The following is a 20,592-nucleotide window of genomic DNA, read 5'->3' on the forward strand; positions in this document are numbered from 1 at the left end:
TTGCATATCTTGCTCAAGTTTAAACCACCACCATTGGGCGCTTAAACTAGCAAACAAAATTAACTGATTAAGTAATCCTTCATCTAAAGATTGGCCCAAGCATTACATCAGGAATGTATTTTTATGTAAACACATGCAAAAATGAAACAGCTGTTTCCTTCTTACTTTATTATTGTTTTATACCAATCGTGTAAACACAAAAAATATAAATCATACGGTTTTTATTCTCTTTTCTGTTATACGGATGGAGTTTCATTTTCCTTTTTGATTAGACTTTACGTACGTAAAGTGTGATCGTGTGAAGTGTCCTTAAGAGTCTAAGCTTGATATTCTCAGAACTCCGGTAAGTCTAAGCTTGATATTCTCAGAACTCCGGTAAAATCAAAACGATTTCTATTCTTGATTTCACTAGTCTATTGACTTAGCTATTGATAAGTCTATTGATTAGACTATGTAATCGTTTTTTGGTAGTCTATAGATCAGTTTATTGACTAGTCTATGGATTGGTGTTTAGACCAATTTATATTTTTTTGTCCAGTCTAGTGACTTCACTTTTACTAGTCTAGTAGTTATACTTTAAACTAGTCTATTGAGTAGACTTTGGACTAGAAATGTTGGTGGACTTGGCTTTGGAAAAGTCTGTGAACTAGTTTATTAATTAGTGATATGACTAGTGTATTGGCTAGTCTATGAGCCATATCATGACGTGTCTATGGAATGTTCTCTTGGCTAACCTATGGATTAGTCTGTGAACTGGTCTATGGACTTATCTAAAGACTAATCTATTAACTAGTCTATGGATTAATGACTCTTCTATTAGTGGACTAGTCTTTTAACAAGTCTAGTAAAAATTATACTTTTGTTTGCCCCAGATGGATGTACCATACAAATATAGGGCTTGATTTTGTCACGATTTTGTTTCTTGATCCACAAAATCCTTATTATTAGTGTTTCTTTGGTATTCAAAATACAAAAATTCTATACATAATTTCATCATTATATTGATTATAAATAAATACTGATAACTTTTACACAAGTTAGCTCCAAAAGTCATTATATAACGTTTGGTGAGAATCGGTTTATAGTTGGCCTTAGGAACCCATACGGTCTTATTCGAATAATTACTTTAAAATGTATAATTAACTTATATCTTATAGTATCACTATGAAATTAGAATTATTCAAGTTTTAAACGAAATTTAGATTTTCTTCATTAAAATTTCGGTATATAATGAACCCTGTATAAGATGTTATAAGAAAAGAACCCGTTTAAATATTAGGTAGAATTGAACATAAATGATTTTTCATGCAAAATGAACTGTTCTTTAAAATTGTAAAGATTTTGATCTATAATAATTTCAAGGCCTCACGAAGAGCAATATGGTACAAAGAGCAATATGGTACAAAATATAAAGCAATTTTTCGAAAATCCCTTCAAATTCATTCATTTTTATGGCCAATCAATTCAACATAACCTAATGTCACACACTAACGTGCTAAATATTAAAACCCCCTATTAATTTCAAAACTTACCCAGTAGTTTTGCCATTGCAGGCAAATTTCGATTGAGCCAACAACAATGATAGTCTATCGGGTTCCTCTTCCTCCTCCTCAGTCTCTTCTTCGCTTGACTGTTTTTGTTTAGAATTTGCTCTTGCACTCTGATAGTTTTGTTGTTGCTGCTGTTGTTGTTTACGTGTTTGATACTGTTGCCGAGGGGGTTCCTCTTGATCCTCCTCCGACTGACTATAATCATAGAGCGGTTGTTGTTGTTGTTGCTGCTGGTGATGTTGCTGTTGTTGTTGCTGTAGGTAATGTTGCTGCTGTTGTCTGTAGGCTAAATGTGTTTGTGCTTGAGTTTCGAAAACATCATCGCCAGCATCATCTTCATCGGCGGCAACTATGGAACGTGATTGAAAGCCTTGTGGCTTGGCTGTTGTAGCTGAGGCTGTGACGCTTGTAGTATCGGCCGTCTGACTGTAGCCTATAAAACATGCCAAGGAGACTAGTAGGAAATAATTGAAACTGTAAAGAAAGGGAAAGATTAAGAAAATTTAGACAATTGTTTTGTTTTATTTAAAATTTTGAATTTTAAACAAAAAGTTTAAACTGCTTTATGGTTTAAGTGTTGTTTAAACTCTGTATTAATAATAATTTTTAAATTTTGATTAAATATTTGGTGAAAGTTAATCAAAACCTTATTGAATATTTATTTAAAATTCAATAGGTTTTCTTTTAATTTTGTTTAGGAACTATCACCTTTGGCAATTGTTTTCTTATTTTAAGGTTAATATTTAAACGTTAAACATGAAAAAGTTACTTTTTTTAATTTTCTTATATTGTAAATATTTTGGAAAATTGACAAAGTTAAAACCTTCATGTTGGAAAAAAAAAACATGATCAATGTAATCATTGTTTCCATGTTTTTTTATTTTTTTAATTTTATTTAACATGTTTTATGTTCCATCAGTCACCTGTGGTTTAAATGTTATTTTTATTGTGACACAGTGGGTTGAAATGTTATATTTAAGATCATAGATGAATATATAGTAAAGGATAAAGACTGGTCTATAATAGACAATTCTATACAGATCAGTCCAGACTATAAACAGTTATGTAGTTAAGACCAATAAAGATTGATCTATTATGAATATTACAGATTGATCAGTAGCTTTTTCAAGAATACAGACTGATATATAATTAATATAATAGACCGATCTATAGTCAAAAACAAAGGCTAATCTATAGTTAGTAGTATAGAGCGATCTACATTAATGACAATAGACAAATTTACAAGAATATAGACCGATTTCTATTGCAGTCTATAGACTCATTTATAGGCAAGACTATAATCAAGTCTTTAAGTTGAGCTCTAGTCAATTGTTAATACTGATTTATATTCACGACTATAGACTGTCTTTAAGTTGAGCTATAGTCAATTGTTAATACTGATTTATATTCACGACTATAGACTGATCAACAGTCAGGACTTTGAACTGATCTGTAGTCAAGACTGATCTATAGTCAAGACTATAGATTGAGAATTGTCAAGACTTTAGACTGGTCAATTTTCAAGTCTATAGACTGAGCCATAGTTAAATTAACAATTCTTCATTTCTTTATGCTTTGACAATTCCACTGTTCACATATTGCTGGAGCTTCTTCATTTCTGTCGGTAAGTGCTATTTTTTATTTGCTGTCGTTTTTAGCAACAAAAAAACCTAACATGCAATCAATGAAACATCTTTATGATATGAGAAAATTCCTGAACGAGACAAAATTGTAGAAAAAAATTAACTTTAGTGAGTTGACTACATTTTACAAAACAACCAAATAATAGAAAAGTGCGCGGGAAAATTTATTTTTTAGGTTTCTTTTCTGCGCTATACACACATGTATGTAACGTATATAAAAGTATTTGCTGGCCATGTTGCCACATATTTGTGTTTTATCTCGCCAATAATGTGGGTTACCGATTTAAAACGACTATAGTCTGATCTATAGTCAAGGCTAAACACTAATATGTAGTCAAGACTATAGGCTGATCTATAGTCAAGATTGATCAGACTGATCTAAAGACTATAGACTGATCTATTGTCAAAACTATACACTGATCTATAGTCAAGACTATACACTGATTTATAGTCAAGACTATAGACTGATCTATAGTCAAGACTATAGCCAAGACTATAGACTGATCTATAGTCAAGACTATAGACTGATCTATAGTCAAGACTATAGACTGATCTATAGTCAAGACACTAGACTGATCTATAGTCAAGACTATAGACTGATCTATAGTCAAGACTATAGACTGATCTATAGTCAAGACTATATACTGATATATAGTCAAGACTATAGACTGATCTATAGTCAAGACTATAGACTGATCTATAGTCAAGACTATAGACTCATCTATAGTCAAGACTATAGACTGATCTATAGTCAAGACTTTAGACTGATCTATAGTCAAGACTATAGACTGATCTACAGTCAAGACTATAAACTGATCTGTAGCAAGACTATAGACTGATCTATAGTCAAGAGTATAGACCGATCTATAGTCAAGAACATAGACTGATCTATAGTCAAGACTATAGACTGATCTTTAGTCAAGACTATAGACTGATCTATAGTCAAGAATATAGACTGATCTATAGTCAAGAATATAGACTGATCTATAGTCAATACTATAGACTGATCTATAGTCAGTACTATAGACTGATCTATAGTCAGTACTATAGACTGATCTATAGTCAGTACTATAGACTGATCTATAGTCAGTACTATAGACTGATCTATAGTCAGGACTATAGACTGATCTATAGTCATGTTTATAGACTGATCTGTATTATATAACTGATCTATAGTAAAATCAAAATCTAGTTATATTTAAGACCTTCGGAACAATTGTTAAGAATATAAACTTAGCAATTTAAGCGATTTTCTTTTAAATATACATATGTGGCAACTACATACGTTAGTTTGTATGTTTTACAGTACTTGACTAAAACCCCCTTTGGGATTTAGTAAAGTTGATTTTTATTTTAAGAAAAAAACTATTTGAGGATGCAACAAATAAAAGAAGTCATACAACTAAATTGTTGTTAGTGTTGTAGTTGTTGTATATAGTCTAATGTTTTTCTAACAAAGACAATGATTATATATTATTAATATTATTTTTGTTGTTGTTATTATTAGTTAGCAACAACTTTGCCGCATTTGTCAGCCTCAAAGTCATAGTCGTTGTGTGCATTTTCTTCTTTTTTGTCTTTTCAGTTATATTTTCGTTTTCAAGAAGATTTTTTTTTGTGTAATATTATGCAATAGTCAGTAGTAGTACGTCAGTTAGTCAGTCATTCAGTTAGTGGGTTTATTTTGTTTTAAAATTTTCTTGTTTTTTTTTTTTTTTGGTCTCATTATTGTGGTTTTTAGTTTTATTGTCGGTATGTGTATTTGATTTGTTTTAGAAATAGAAAATAAAACGAAGAAGTACCAAAATTGTTGTTGCTCTGGAAAAAGCCACAATTTGTTTATTTGGTTTCATTGTTCTAAAGGTGTCATATATATTTCAGGTGTTTATTTTTTATGAAATAAATTTTAAACTGATATGTTCAAATTTACCAGAAGGTTGCGTTTTTTGGTGGATAAATTTAAAACTCTACATAAATAAGTGTTATAAGAATTTATTGGCTAAATTATTAACAAAATTTTTTAAAAAGATTATATGACTTCTCAAAGGTAATGGATATTATTTTTGGGGTTTTGCTTCTTTGTGGATCAATGTAAAATTTGTAAACTTTTTACAAGCACAAAGTTCGAAATTTGTCAAAAAAAAATAAACCAAAATAATTAAACTAAAACTTTGAGAGCTGTCATTTCTGTTAACATTAACAAAGTTCATAATGTTTTCTTTTACATCCGGTTGAACCCCAAAAAAAATTAATTAATTTAATAATAAAAATGTTAATTACCAACATATAATTAAAATAACAATTGTCTTAAAATGTAAACAAATTGTTAATATGCTAAACAAAAGACTTGAAACACAAACTTTGTTGCTGTTGCCTTTGATTTGCCAACTTAAACACAAGCAACAAACAACAAAGACAAATACCATTATTTTTTATTAAATTATTTCTCACAGTTATATTAAATAATAAAATTAACTAGAAACAAAAAACAAACTCTTCTTCTTTTTTTTGTTTGTTGTTTAATGATCATCACTTTTACTTTACGTGGACTAAGCAGTGGCAGAGGACGACAACGGTCTTAGTACCAGTTGGTTAAAACCATTGCAACTGACCTTTTAAATATTGACAAAACAAATGCGTTACAAAGTGAAATATGTTAACTACCTTATGTGGTTGTTACATGTGTATATATGTATGTATACATGTTTGTATGTAGCTAGAAGTTACACGTAAATCTTTAATATACGACTTGATAGCACATGTGATGTTTCATTTTGTACCCTACTCATGGGAAGTAGGTATGCTTTTGTGGAGTCGTATTTGTATTATGGATTAACTTAAGTTATGGCTTATTATTTTGTATTCAACTGGGTCTGTACTGTTGTTTAAGTTTATTGGAGGTTGCCCGACTGTTTGTCTTTTCAACAGGAAAGAAATTTTCCATAAACATGCTAAATGGTTATGGATTAGACTACAGAAAAGGGTATCGGTTAGACTATGGAGAAGTTTATGGACTACAGTATAGAGCTTAGTCTATGAACTAGACTATGGATTAATCTATTGTCCAGTCCTGTCCAACAAGTCTATTGACTAATCACCAATTGGTTACTTGACTATTCAATGAACTATTCTATTGATTAGTGTTTTGAAGTGTATTGATTAGATTTTAAATTAATCTATGTACTAGTTTTTCTAGTCTATTATTTGTCCAATTGACTAATCTATTGAATTAAACTTATCGCAAGACTTGTCTATGTAGTAGTTTATGGACTATATCATATGACTAGTCTTTTCAAAATCTTGCTGAGTAGTCCCGGAACTAGTCATTGGACTAGTCCGGACTATAGAGAAGGGTATGGGCTAGACTATAGAGAAGTCTATGGACTAGAGTACAGAGCCTAGTCTATGAATCAGACAATGGATTAATCTATTGTCTGGTCTATTAACAAGTCTATTGACTAATCACCAATGCTTTCTTGACTAGTCAATGAACTAGTCTTTTTATTAGTTTTTTTGAAGTGTATTTGGACTCTATTGACTAGATTTTGAACTAGTATATGTAGTGGACATTAGACTAGTCGATTATCTGTCAAATTGACTGATCTATTGAATTATACAAAATCTTGCTGAGTAGTCTAGGCTCTAGTCATTGGACTAGTCCAGACTATGGACAAACTTGGCTATGTTGTAGTCTACTGACTTGTCATCAAATTTGTCAAGATATTAGTTAACTGTCTAGCCTATGGACTAGGATATAGGATATTGAATAGTTTATTCAAATTCCTGTTAACTAGTCAATTGGTCTGTCCACAAAGTTGGCTGTTGACTAGTCCATGGACTGTTCCATTGCCTAGTCAACAGACTTGTTTGTGTATTAGTCTACTGTGATGGAAGTGGTCTAGTTCATAAACTATTTACAAGTCAATTGAAAATCCAATTGACTAGACACTAAACTAGTCTATTGGCTAGTCACTGAACTTGTCATTTGACTAGTCCATGGTCTTGTCTATAGATTAGTTAATTGTCTAGTCTATTGACTAGGTCATAAAGCACTAATCTATTAAAAATCGTGTTGACTATGATAAATCTATGATTTCCACAATCCCGTTCTTACTACAGTAGCGTACACAACAAATGCACATGCAATAAAATAAAATTTATTTTACATAAACTTAAGCAAGCTCAGATAGCATAAAGACAATAAGAAGAAGACAAAAATTATACCAAAAATAAAATAAAAAAAACCAAATGTTGAAAGCCGCCAAGTACATATTTAAATATTATACATTGTGTAAACAATTGTTTGTCTCCCTTTTTGTAAACAAACAAGACAAAAATATTGTTTAAAATAAAATATTACACATTTTATAAAAAAGGGCAAATTAACGGTATATATAAGATTGGATATTCAAAAGGAGGCGTGTTACCTTCCACGTGGATTAAATACAAAAATTAGTTAAACTAAATTTGACGACATTTGAAATTATTAAAAAAACAAGCAATTCACATTAGATCAGGGATGTATTTTTATGTAAATACAACAGCTGTTTCCATCTTACTTTGTTATTGCTTTATAGCAATCATGTTATGAAATTTCATTATACTTTTTCATTATACTTTACGTACGTAAAGTGTAAATGTGTGGAGTGTCCTTAAATCAGTATATCTGAGAAAATATAACAGTAAGAATCATCATATTTTGTCAAAGCCACTTTAGTGTCAGCGCGATTGTTCGGGCACACAGTGCGCGCACATTCAGGGGACGTAATAATTTTCATGTGAATTAAATAAAAAATTAGTTTATCTTGAAAACTATTAGAGTTTGAATCTTCAAATTTTGCGCGACAACATTCATTTTGGGTAAACAATAAGCGGACTACCAATGGGGGAAGCGATATCTGAATTAAATACAAACATTATTTTATCTAAAAAAAAATCTAATAAAACTAGATTCTTCAAAATTTGCATAAAGAACTTTAATATTCATCTGAACATTTTGTGGAAACAAGAGCGGACTTTCATAAGACTTAGCTAGAATCTTTACAATCGTTTAGTGGACTTATTTCTATTTATATTGCAAGTTGTAAATCATGTTGTTTAAGCCGTCTATACACGTCTTCACACTAGCACACATGTAATAAAATCTGTCAAAATTTTGTGTTGAAAAGTATGAACGGAATCGTCTATGTAATGAAACCATCACACATTGAGAGAGAATACGGATGGAAAATTTGACAGTCGTATGGCTCTCATCATTTTTTTAAATGCTTCAAATAACAAGCAAGTCGCATTTGACCAGGTATGTATTTTTATGTAAATACATACAAAAAAAAAGTAAAACAGCTGGTTTCATCTTACTTTGTTATTGTTTTATAGCAATCGTGTAAACACAAAAAATATAAATCATTAGACTTTTATTCTCTTTTATCTTGTAAAATTTACTTTTTCATTAGACTTTATGTACGTAAAGTGTGATCGTGTGAAGGGCCCTTTATAAATATAAGAACTGAAGAAGATTCTTTATAAGTTTTCTTTAAAAAAGACAAAAAAATAAATAAAGAAACTAAAGAGCTTTTAGTGAGACGTAACGTCATTTCCTATGTACTTTTTTAAATTTTCTTTGAAAATATTTATATTTTAAATTTAAAACATATTTTATTTAATTTGTTTTACAAAAATTGTATAAACTGTAATTAAAAACTAATTTCAAAAAGCTGAATAGTGATTTGTAATTTATACAAACTATATCAATTTATTGCAATAGTTTTTACTCTCTTGCATTTATCCTAATATGATGCAACCTGTTCAAAACATCATTTCAATGTTGTTTTCACTTTTTATGTAAAATTTTACTTAAAAATCCAAACGAATAAATATGTACGTAAAATAAAAATATGTTCAAAACACACATTGCTGTGCAATGGTTTTATTTACAATTTGGTCTGATCTACTTTTAGTTTGGCTGTCAACTGAACAACTTTAGAGGAAAATTTTTTGAAAAATCTTAAATAAAATTTACCAAATATTGCATAAAAACTCTTACTAGTTTATGTATTTCTCCAGCTATTGGTGTAAGAGTTTGTACAATTTTACTAGGAAATCTTTTTTGTTTGTTTTTTTCTTACATTTTGGGGCCTAAAGCCGGTTTTTTTCTGCAGTTGCTGCTTACACTATTGGCGTAAAGTAGATCAGCAGGTTGTGTCCTAGTTTTTGTCTGTTTTTCCACTTTTATTTTCTTTCTATGAAAGCTGCGATATGTGTCGTTGTGTGTGTGTGTGTTTGGTTTTAATCCTAAAACTTCCTGATTCATAAATTGCATTAGAAATGTATAATTTACGTTTATTAATATCTGCGAATTACGGTTTGTTTTTTTATTAAGAGATAATGTCATAACATTTTAAAGAATTTAACGTAATTTCTGATTAGATAAAATGAATTATGTGTTTTTACTTTCGTAATATTTTAGAAACCTAAATACATATATTTTAAAGAAATAGTAAATTTAACTATTCAGCAGTAACCGTAATATTTTAGAAACCTAAATACATATATTTTAAAGAAATAGTAAATTTAACTATTCAGCAGTAACCTAATTTTGATTTAACTTACCCAATAACTATTTTAATCACTACTTCATACTCTCTGCCTTACTTATAAGAAGTTTAGTAACGCCTTCAAATAACCTAATACTTAAGTATTTACTATTGAGCATTGACATTTTGTTTTAAACATGTTTTCCATAATTGGAATAATATATATTTTTTTTGTTTATGAATTTGCAAGTGATCGTTGTAAGTACTTATTTAACTCCTTATTTTTAAGCGAGCGTTAGTAAGTACGAAATAGTGTTTATATGTTTAATATTAAAGATAATTCAAAAAGTTTCACAAAAAAACTATTCAAAACTTAAAATATTCGATTTCATACAATATTCACCGTTTGTTCTTGTTCTTTCCGGTCTCTGATTAATATTTCACAATATAATGGAAAAAACAAACAGTACCATTGGATGAAAGAAAAAAAGTACCAAAATGTTCTTGCGTACCTCCTCAGCTTCAACGTCCATACATCCTTGATCTAATGCGACCTGCTTGTTTTTTTAATCATTTCAAAAACTAAAGAGACTGTCAAATTTTCCATGCGATCCAATCCGTACTTTTCCACACAAAATTTTGACAGATCATTTTACTTGTGTGCTCGTGTGAAGGGGGCTTTATTTGAAACTAAAAAAGTGTCATTACAGAAATGCAAAACTAATAAAAGTTCCCTTTTAAAGACCCGTTTAAAACCGGGTATAAAAAAGTAAAAAAAAAACGCAATTGAATTTATAAAATAACCCACCAGCATCTTAAATAAACTTCAAAGTAAAAGTATGTCATACACCTTCACTCTATAACCTTTAAATAGCAAAAAATAAATACAACTTTTTAATTGCAACAAGTAGTCTGGGAATGATTATTTCATTATTATTATTATTATTGACGCAACCATAACAAATGGTTATTGGTATGATATAAATGTCTTTAATTTGTTTTCTGTTGTTGCCGTTGTAACAGTTCGTTAACAGTTAAGTTATTTTTATTGTATCTCAGTTTATATTTTTTTTGCAATCATCCAGTTATGCCTATAATTGAACTGTTAAACATCATTATCTACAATGGTTTTACAGTTTTTTTTGTCTTTTTTTGGCCACAAAGAGAAAAAATCGTTAACAATTTAAGGTCACTGTAATTGCAGAAACATTGTTTTATTATGAAGTATGTAATAAATTATTTATTTCTTTGAAGTTTGTTACTATTGTAATTTAAATTTTTTGTTTATATTGTGAATGGAAAAAAGTTGAATGTTAAATAATAGTGGCAATTGTTTGGGGCTAAGAAAAGGTATTTATATAAAAGATATACAAAGATATTACGAACCAAACAATAAGAATTATTATATCGACGTTTCCAAAACAAAACATTTAATTCAGATCTTATGCTCCATTCAAAAGTTATTAGAAGAAATGTAAAAGATTGAGATATTCTCTTGAGAAACTCCATATTTAGAATAAGACTTATTTTAAATCAGATAAATAAAAGTATTACTATTAAGTTTTGGTTTCGATTTCGACGAGAGGCCCTTGGCTGATAATGGACAAGGAATCCTTGTTTGAGATGAGGTATTACGCACATGCCTTTTCAAATAACTTACTAACTAACTAACTAACTAACTAAATAACTAACTAACTAACTAACTAACTAACTAACTAACTAACTAACTAACTAACTAACTAACTAACTAACTAACTAACTAACTAACTAACTAACTAACTAACTAACTAACTAACTAACTAACTAACTAACTAACTAAATAACTAACTAAATAACTAACTAACGCACTAAAGAACGAACTACCTAAAAAAAAATAATTAAATAACTAACTAACTAACTAACTAACTAACTAACTAACTAACTAACTAACTAACTAACTAACTAACTAACTAACTAACTAACTAACTAACTAACTATCTAACTAACTAACTAACTAACTAACTAACTAACTTACTAACTAACTAACTAACTAACTAACTAACTAATTAACTAACTAACTAACTAACTAACTAACTAACTACTAACTAACTAACTAACTAACTAACTAACTAACTAACTAACTAACTAACTAACTAACTAACTAATTAACTAACTAACTAACTAACTAACTAAGTAACTAACTAACTAACTAACTAACTAACTAACTAACTAACTAACTAACTAACTAACTAACTAACTAACTAACTAACTAACTAACTAACTAACTAACTAACTAACTAACTAACTCTAACTAACTAACTAACTAACTAACTAACTAACTAACTAAACTAACTAACTAACTAACTAACTAACTAACTAACTAACTATCTATCTATCTATCTAACTAACTAACTAACTAACTAACTAACTAACTAACTAACTAACTAACTAACTAAATAACTAACTAACTAACTAACTAACTAACTAACTAACTAACTAACTAACTAACTAAATAACTAACTAAATAACTAACTAACTAACTAACTAACTAACTAACTAACTAACTAACTAACTAACTAACTAACTAACTAACTAACTAACTAAATAACTAACTAAATAACTAACTAACGCACTAAAGAACGAACTACCTAAAAAAAAATAATTAAATAACTAACTAACTAACTAACTAACTAACTAACTAACTAACTAACTAACTAACTAACTAACTAACTAACTAACTAACTAACTAACTATCTAACTAACTAACTAACTAACTAACTAACTAACTAACTTACTAACTAACTAACTAACTAACTAACTAACTAACTAACTAACTAACTAACTAACTAACTAACTAACTAACTAACTAACTAACTAACTAACTAACTAACTAACTAACTAACTAACTAACTAATTAACTAACAAACTAACTAACTAACTAAGTAACTAACTAACTAACTAACTAACTAACTAACTAACTAACTAACTAACTAACTAACTAACTAACTAACTAACTAACTAACTAACTAACTAACTAACTAACTAACTAACTAACTAACTAACTAACTAACTAACTACTAACTAAACTAACTAATAACTAACTAACTAACTAACTAACTAACTAACTATCTATCTAACTAACTAACTAACTAACTAAAACTAACTAACTAACTAACTAACTAACTAACTAAATAACTAACTAACTAACTAACTAACTAACTAACTAACTAACTAACTAACTAACTAACTAACTAAATAACTAACTAAATAACTAACTAACTAACTAACTAACTCGTCTCGTCGGTGTATAACTAACTAACTAACTAACTAACTAACTAACTAACTAACTAACTAACTAACTAACTAACTAACTAACTAACTAACTAACTAACTAACTAACTAACTAACTAACTAACTAACTAACTAACTATCTAATCTATCTATCTATCTATCTATCTATCTATCTATCTATCTATCTATCTATCTATCTATCTATCTATCTATCTATCTATCTATCTATCTATCTATCTATCTATCTATCTATCTATCTATCTATCTATCTATCTATCTATCTATCTATCTATCTATCTATCTATCTATCTATCTATCTATCTATCTATCTATCTATCTATCTATCTATCTATCTATCTCTATCTATCTATCTATCTATCTATCTATCTATCTATCTATCTATCTATCTATCTATCTATCTATCTATCTATCTATCTATCTATCTATCTATCTATCTATCTATCTATCTATCTATCTATCTATCTATCTATCTATCTATCTATCTATCTATCTATCTATCTATCTATCTATCTATCTATCTATCTATCTATCTATCTATCTATCTAATCTATCTATCTATCTATCTATCTATCTATCTATCTCTTCTATCTATCTATCTATCTATCTATCTAATCTATCTATCTATCTATCTATCTATCTATCTATCTATCTATCTATCTATCTATCTATCTATCTATCTATCTATCTATCTATCTATCTATCTATCTATCTATCTATCTATCTATCTATCTATCTATCTATCTATCTATCTATCTATATCTATCTTCTATCTATCTATCTATCTATCTATCTATCTATCTATCTATCTATCTATCTATCTATCTATCTATCTATCTATCTATCTATCTATCTATCTATCTATCTATCTATCTATCTATCTATCTATCTATCTATCTATCTATCTATCTATCTATCTATCTATCTATCTATCTATCTATCTATCTATCTATCTATCTATCTATCTATCTATCTATCTATCTATCTATCTATCTATCTATCTATCTATCTATCTATCTATCTATCTATCTATCACTATCTATCTATCTATCTATCTATCTATCTATCTATCTATCTATCTATCTATCTATCTATCTATCTATCTATCTATCTATCTATCTATCTATCTATCTATCTATCTATCTATCTATCTATCTATCTATCTATCTATCTATCTATCACTATCTATCTATCTATCTATCTATCTATCTATCTATCTATCTATCTATCTATCTATCTATCTATCTATCTATCTATCTATCTATCTATCTATCTATCTATCTATCTATCTATCTATCTATCTATCTATCTATCTATCTATCTATCTATCTATCTATCTATCTATCTATCTATCTATCTATCTATCTATCTATCTATCTATCTATCTATCTATCTATCTATCTATCTATCTATCTATCTATCTATCTATCTATCTATCTATCTATCTATCTATCTATCTATCTATCTATCTATCTATCTATCTATCTATCTATCTATCTATCTATCTATCTATCTATCTATCTATCTATCTATCTATCTATCTATCTATCTATCTATCTATCTATCTATCTATCTATCTATCTATCTATCTATCTATCTATCTATCTATCTATCTATCTATCTATCTATCTATCTATCTATCTATCTATCTATCTATCTATCTATCTATCTATCTATCTATCTATCTATCTATCTATCTATCTATCTATCTATCTATCTATCTATCTATCTATCTATCTATCTATCTATCTATCTATCTATCTATCTATCTATCTATCTATCTATCTATCTATCTATCTATCTATCTATCTATCTATCTATCTATCTATATCTATCTATCTATCTATCTATCTATCTATCTATCTATCTATCTATCTATCTATATCTATCTATCTATCTATCTATCTATCTATCTATCTATCTATCTATCTATCTATCTATCTATCTATCTATCTATCTATCTATCTATCTATCTATCTATCTATCTATCTATCTATCTATCTATCTATCTATCTATCTATCTATCTATCTATCTATCTATCTATCTATCTATCTATCTATCTATCTATCTATCTATCTATCTATCTATCTATCTATCTATCTATCTATCTATCTATCTATCTATCTATCTATCTATCTATCTATCTATCTATCTATCTATCTATCTATCTATCTATCTATCTATAAATAGTTCCATTCCTAAGATAATACATTTTAAAACAATTTCTTTACAACAAAACTTAATGTCCACCATTTCATTTTCTGACAACTCATTCAAACCAAAATCGTCAAACAATTTGAAATAATTACATAACATAAATTAACATAACCAAAATATAAGCATAATTAGCATATAACCTTAATTTTTGTTTGTCCACTGCATATCATTGCTAAAAGTACCAGAAATAAATAAATGCAAAATTTACATAATTTCTTAAGGTTGCAAAAATTTAATTAGAGAAATTACACTTGGCACATGCTCCATTAACTACTTGAGCATTTTAACTTTTTGGCGCACTTAACAATTGTAAATTTTATCAGTTAACAAAGACACTTGTCCACAAGCAGAAAAAAAAATACACAACAATTTAAGCACTTGAACACATGATTCAATTGAGGCAAATAAATGTCTTTTGTATTTTTGTTGTTTAATACATTTTTAGCCAACAATTTGTTATTAATAATATAAAATCAATTCCGAATATGTTTTAACTTAATGGCAACATTAAAGAGCATGGCCAATAATAAATAAATTGTTTTTGGCTTGTAAGTAGCAATTCAAAGCATAATAAAAAGAAAACAAAAATACAAAAGTAAAAGTATAACAAAATGTCTACATTGGCATATAACTTTCAATCACTAATGATGACCTCAATTAAGAAATATGTAAACAAAATAATGCATATTTTTAACACTGACAAATTACATACCAAATAGCTGATTGTATTGTCTCTCTATGAAAGAGCTACTTTAAGTTGAATATTATTTAAAATGCTGGTTGCTTCCCATTTTAAATATTTTATTGTATATAGTTTATTATTAGTCTAGGGATTTGTCTATGAATTTTTCTAGGGAATCGTCTACGGTGAAGTTTATGAACTAGTACATGGACTAATCTTTCAGTTTATGGAATAATCTATGGACTAGACTATTGATTAGTCTGTGGACTGGTCTACATATCAGTCTATGCACTAGTATAAGAACTAATCTATGAAGCGGTCCAATGACTGGTCTTAGGACTAGTCTAAGAACTGGTTTATGGAGTAGCATATGGACTAGCCTATGTACTGTTCTATGGACTCATCAAGTCTATAGACTTGTTTATGAACTTTGAACAGGTTTAACGATCAGTATATGATCATTTCTATGGTTTAGTCTATGAACTGGTTTATAGACTAGTAAATGAACAAGTCTATGAACTATATATAAACGATCTATGGGCAAGTTTAAAAACTATTCTATGGACTTATCTGTGAACTACCCTAAGGATTAGTCTATGAACTATTATACGGGTTAGTTTTAGAACTGCTCTATAGACTGGTCAATGGACTAGTCTATTGAGTAGTCTATGAACTAGTGTATGAAACAGTATATTAACTAGCGCTAATACTAGTCTAGAGACTGATATATCAGTTCTTGGAGTAGTCTATGAACTAAAATATTTTAGTCTATGAACTAGTCTTCATATTGGCATATACACAAGTCTATGGACTAATCTATAAACTGGTCGAAGGACTAGTCTACTCAAAGGACTAGTCTATGGACTAGTATATGAACTATGCACAAGTGTAAGGGCTAATCTATGGACTAGTCCAAGAACTGGTCTATGAAGTTCTCTATGGACTAACCTAAGAACTGGTCTATGGATTAACTTATGGACTGTTCTATGGACTAGTCCTTGAACTATTATATGGACTAGTCTTTTAACTACTTTATAGACTATTGTATGTACTAGTTTATGGATCAGTCCTTAAACAATTCCACGGACTTGTCTATGAACTATTCTATGGACTAGTTAGTTAAATATTCTATTGACTAGTCTATGAACTAGTATGTGGAATAGTATATGGACAAGTCTAAAGACTGTTCAATAGAAAAGTCTATGAACTATTCTATGGACTCGTCTAAGAATAAATCTATAAAATAGTCTATGAACTAGTCTACGAACTTGTCTATGGACTTGTTTATAAACTATTCTATGGACTAGTCTATGAACTGACCTATACTCCCCTGAGTAGTATCGGGAGGACGCTATGGAAACACTTATTGAAAAGTCTATGGAATAGTCTATTGATTATTATATGGACAAGTCTATAGACTTGTCTATGCATTGGTGTTAGCATTAGAGTCTGAATGATAATAATAACTAGACCAAATTAGTGTTTTGAATGACTAGTTTATGAACTAGTCTATGGGCAAGTCAATGGACTAGTATGTTAATCTATTGGAAGCTCTATAGAGAATTTGGTCAACTGATATATGTATTAGTTTATGACTAGTCTGTTGATGATGATCTATACTTTTGACTACTTTATTTATATTACTATAAAACCTTATTTTAAATCAAAAGTTATTAACCAGTTTCCCTTGCCTGATTATGCCAAATTAAGGAAAACTTCTGATAATTAAAATATCAATTTTTAGAAATATTTCTTTAAACTCAAACGCCGCCAAATTTCTTTGAAATAATAATTTTAATTTTATTACTAGATTTATTTACAAAAATTATACACTTCAATTGTAAATTGTAGCACAAATATCAAAGAATTATGCAATTAAAAAAAACAATTTATATAAAAATTTTTAACTTTTGCAGTAAATTCAGTGATGCTGCAATCATCACAGCAACAGAAACATCTACAAGTTTTATGTTTCTTATAAAACAAAAAAAAAAAAAAAAAAAAAAAACTGAAATGAAATGAAAAGATAGATTTACAAGTAAACATACTTAAAAACATACAAAAATTATTATATTAAGTACGAGTGTTTGTAGCATATATAACCATAACAGGCGTTGTCTAATGCTGCAATTGTTGCACATTTCAGTTGCTGTGCTGCATGCTGTTGATAGTTTTTTCGGTATAACTTTCAATTTAAAGTGTTGTGAGTGTTTGTAGTTATGTGTTCAACTAAAAAAAAAACTAGATATCTACGCAATACACATATAATATAGCAGATATATATCTAAATATACTTTATTTAATTTACAATAAATGCATCTATTCATTCATTTGTGCTGTCGCTTATTATCTCATTCCTTCATTCATTCAGTCAGTCACTCATTCACATGTTTCAGTTTAGAAGTGAATGGTTAAGCTCGTATTTCAAATTTTACTAAAAATTGCAACCGCTGCTGCTGTTGTTGCTGAAACACTTAAAATCAAATATCTTTGAAATATTTGCCACTAAATGGCCGCATAAAACCTTAAAAACAACAGCCAAATAACACTCTTTTGTTGTTGTCGTTGCTGTTGTTGTTGTTGTTAAAGCTGAAGTTACAAATGTTATAGATTTTTCACGCATAATTGAAATATGATCATGCGTTTAGGCGTTTACCCAAAAAAACAGATTATATGATATGCAAAGTGAAAAAATGAAAATCATGTTAAAACACTTCACAGCAGGTTTAGTTTGTGTGCAGCAGCGTACGCTGGTTTGCATTGTTGTTGTGTTGTTGTGTGCTGCTTTGCTTGTTGTCTAAGTCTTTTGTTTGCTTTAGTTTTGTATTCCAACAACAATTACTGTCTGTTAAGGGGCGTTCGTTTTTATAATCATAAAGTTTTTCTTATTTATGGCTTTGAAGTCTTAAAAAAATCCAAAAAAATAAAAAAAAAAAATTTCGTAATTTTTCTTCGCATAAAAGAAATCATTTTTTTTCATATAAAAATATATATATGAGAGTTCAACTTATTGAAAGGGTCTTTTTTTCATAGTTATTAGCCTAGTTTTATTGCAGTTATTATTATGGTTTTGTATGAGTGGTTAGATATATGATCTTTGTTCTAATTTATCACGAAATATATACTTTAGTAATCAATTTTTATTATGGTTTAATTGTGTTTAAAAAAGAACCATGTTTTCTTTTTATAAATATATTGAAGGCAAAATTTAATCTTGATTTTATGTTTTAATGACTCACTTAAAATTTGTTCGAAAAAAAGAATGGTATAATTTATTAATATTAATATCTTTAAGTCTATTTGTTTTAGATATAGAAATAAAGTTGAAAAATGACATCAGATTGTAATGAAAATCTTAAGAAAACTGATTTCTTTTCATTCTTAGTCTCAAGGTTTCAGAATTGTGTTTATAACTTTTAACATTTTTACTCTAATGAAAAGCGATTCAAAACAAATCCTTTAATTGGTTTCATGGTGTTAGTTATGCTTTTATGTTGTGATACTTTATAAGAGGGAAAACTGTCACAATATTAATATGTTAAGATCTATAAATGTCTTATTAATGAGTGATTGAATTATCATTAAAACAGAATTTAGTATCTTTTATGTTCCTTTAAAACAACAATGATGAACATTTTAAACAAAAACTATACAAGTTTCCTGAGCTTTTTTACACAAATAATCTTTAGGCTAGTCAATAGACTTGACTATAGACTAACCAATGGACTAGTAAATAAACTACTTCATAGATTAGCCAAAAAACTCATTAACTGGCTATTCAATTGACAAATTTATCTACTAATATTTTTAGTAGACAAGTCTATGGAAAAGTTAATAAAGGAACCTATGAATAATCTATGGACGAGACTGTTAACTAATCTATAGACTAGTGACTAACCAATAATGTAGTTCATAAACTAGTCAACAGTTTATTGACATGTTTACTATTCACTAGTTTCTGTACTACTTTATTTACTAGACTATAGACTAGTCTATAGACTAATCTACTTTTTCTTCTACCTAAGGGAGAGCCTGTTAACAAATCTCTAGGCTATTGACTAACCAATAGACTAGTTTATAAACATGTCAATAATCTAGTCGATAAACAAGTCAGTAATTGCAAGACTATTGACCACTTATTAGACTAGACAGTGAATAGACTAGTTCATAGTCAATATACTAGTTTATAATCAAGTAAATAAACTAACCCAAATAGTAGTCATTAGATTAGTCATGGACCATTCTATAAACTAATCAACAGCATCGTCCAAATATTAGACTTTTGAGAAGTTTATTTACTTATTTATGGAGTAGACTAGATCTATGGAAGAGTCTAAACACTAATCTATGGACATGTATATTGACTAGTTAGATAGAGTACTTTATTTACTAAACTATAGACTAGTTTACTTAGTAAAATATAGATTAGTCAATGGAAAGACTATGATCTAGTTTATTGACTAATCATTAGTCTTTATATCTAGTAAGCGGCTAGTTTATGAAGAAAACAATGGACGAGTATTTAAAGAGCTTTTTAACCAATACATGGAATATTGACTAATTAATAGACTAGTTTATAAACTAGTTAATAGATTAGTCAGTAATGTAGTCAATAGGCTACTACATAGCCAATACAAACAAACTAACTAACAAACTAACTAACTAACTAACTTACTAA

The 20,592-nt window shown here is 28.4% G+C and overlaps 1 protein-coding gene across 2 annotated transcripts in view; it reads right to left on the bottom strand.

Moving 5' to 3' along the window:
• LOC111686227 (putative mediator of RNA polymerase II transcription subunit 26) overlaps window positions 1-20,592 on the bottom strand; it is a 31,142-nt gene that overhangs the window by 1,579 nt on the left and 8,971 nt on the right. For both annotated transcript variants that reach the window (XM_046954694.1, XM_023448575.2), the window contains exon 2: window positions 1,533-2,024. In XM_046954694.1, the coding sequence (XP_046810650.1) occupies window positions 1,533-2,024 (492 nt within the window). The remainder of the gene's footprint in view (window positions 1-1,532; window positions 2,025-20,592) is intronic.

Source organism: Lucilia cuprina, chromosome 6 (assembly GCF_022045245.1).
Source record: "Lucilia cuprina isolate Lc7/37 chromosome 6, ASM2204524v1, whole genome shotgun sequence".
In the NCBI taxonomy this organism is placed as follows: domain Eukaryota; kingdom Metazoa; phylum Arthropoda; class Insecta; order Diptera; family Calliphoridae; genus Lucilia; species Lucilia cuprina.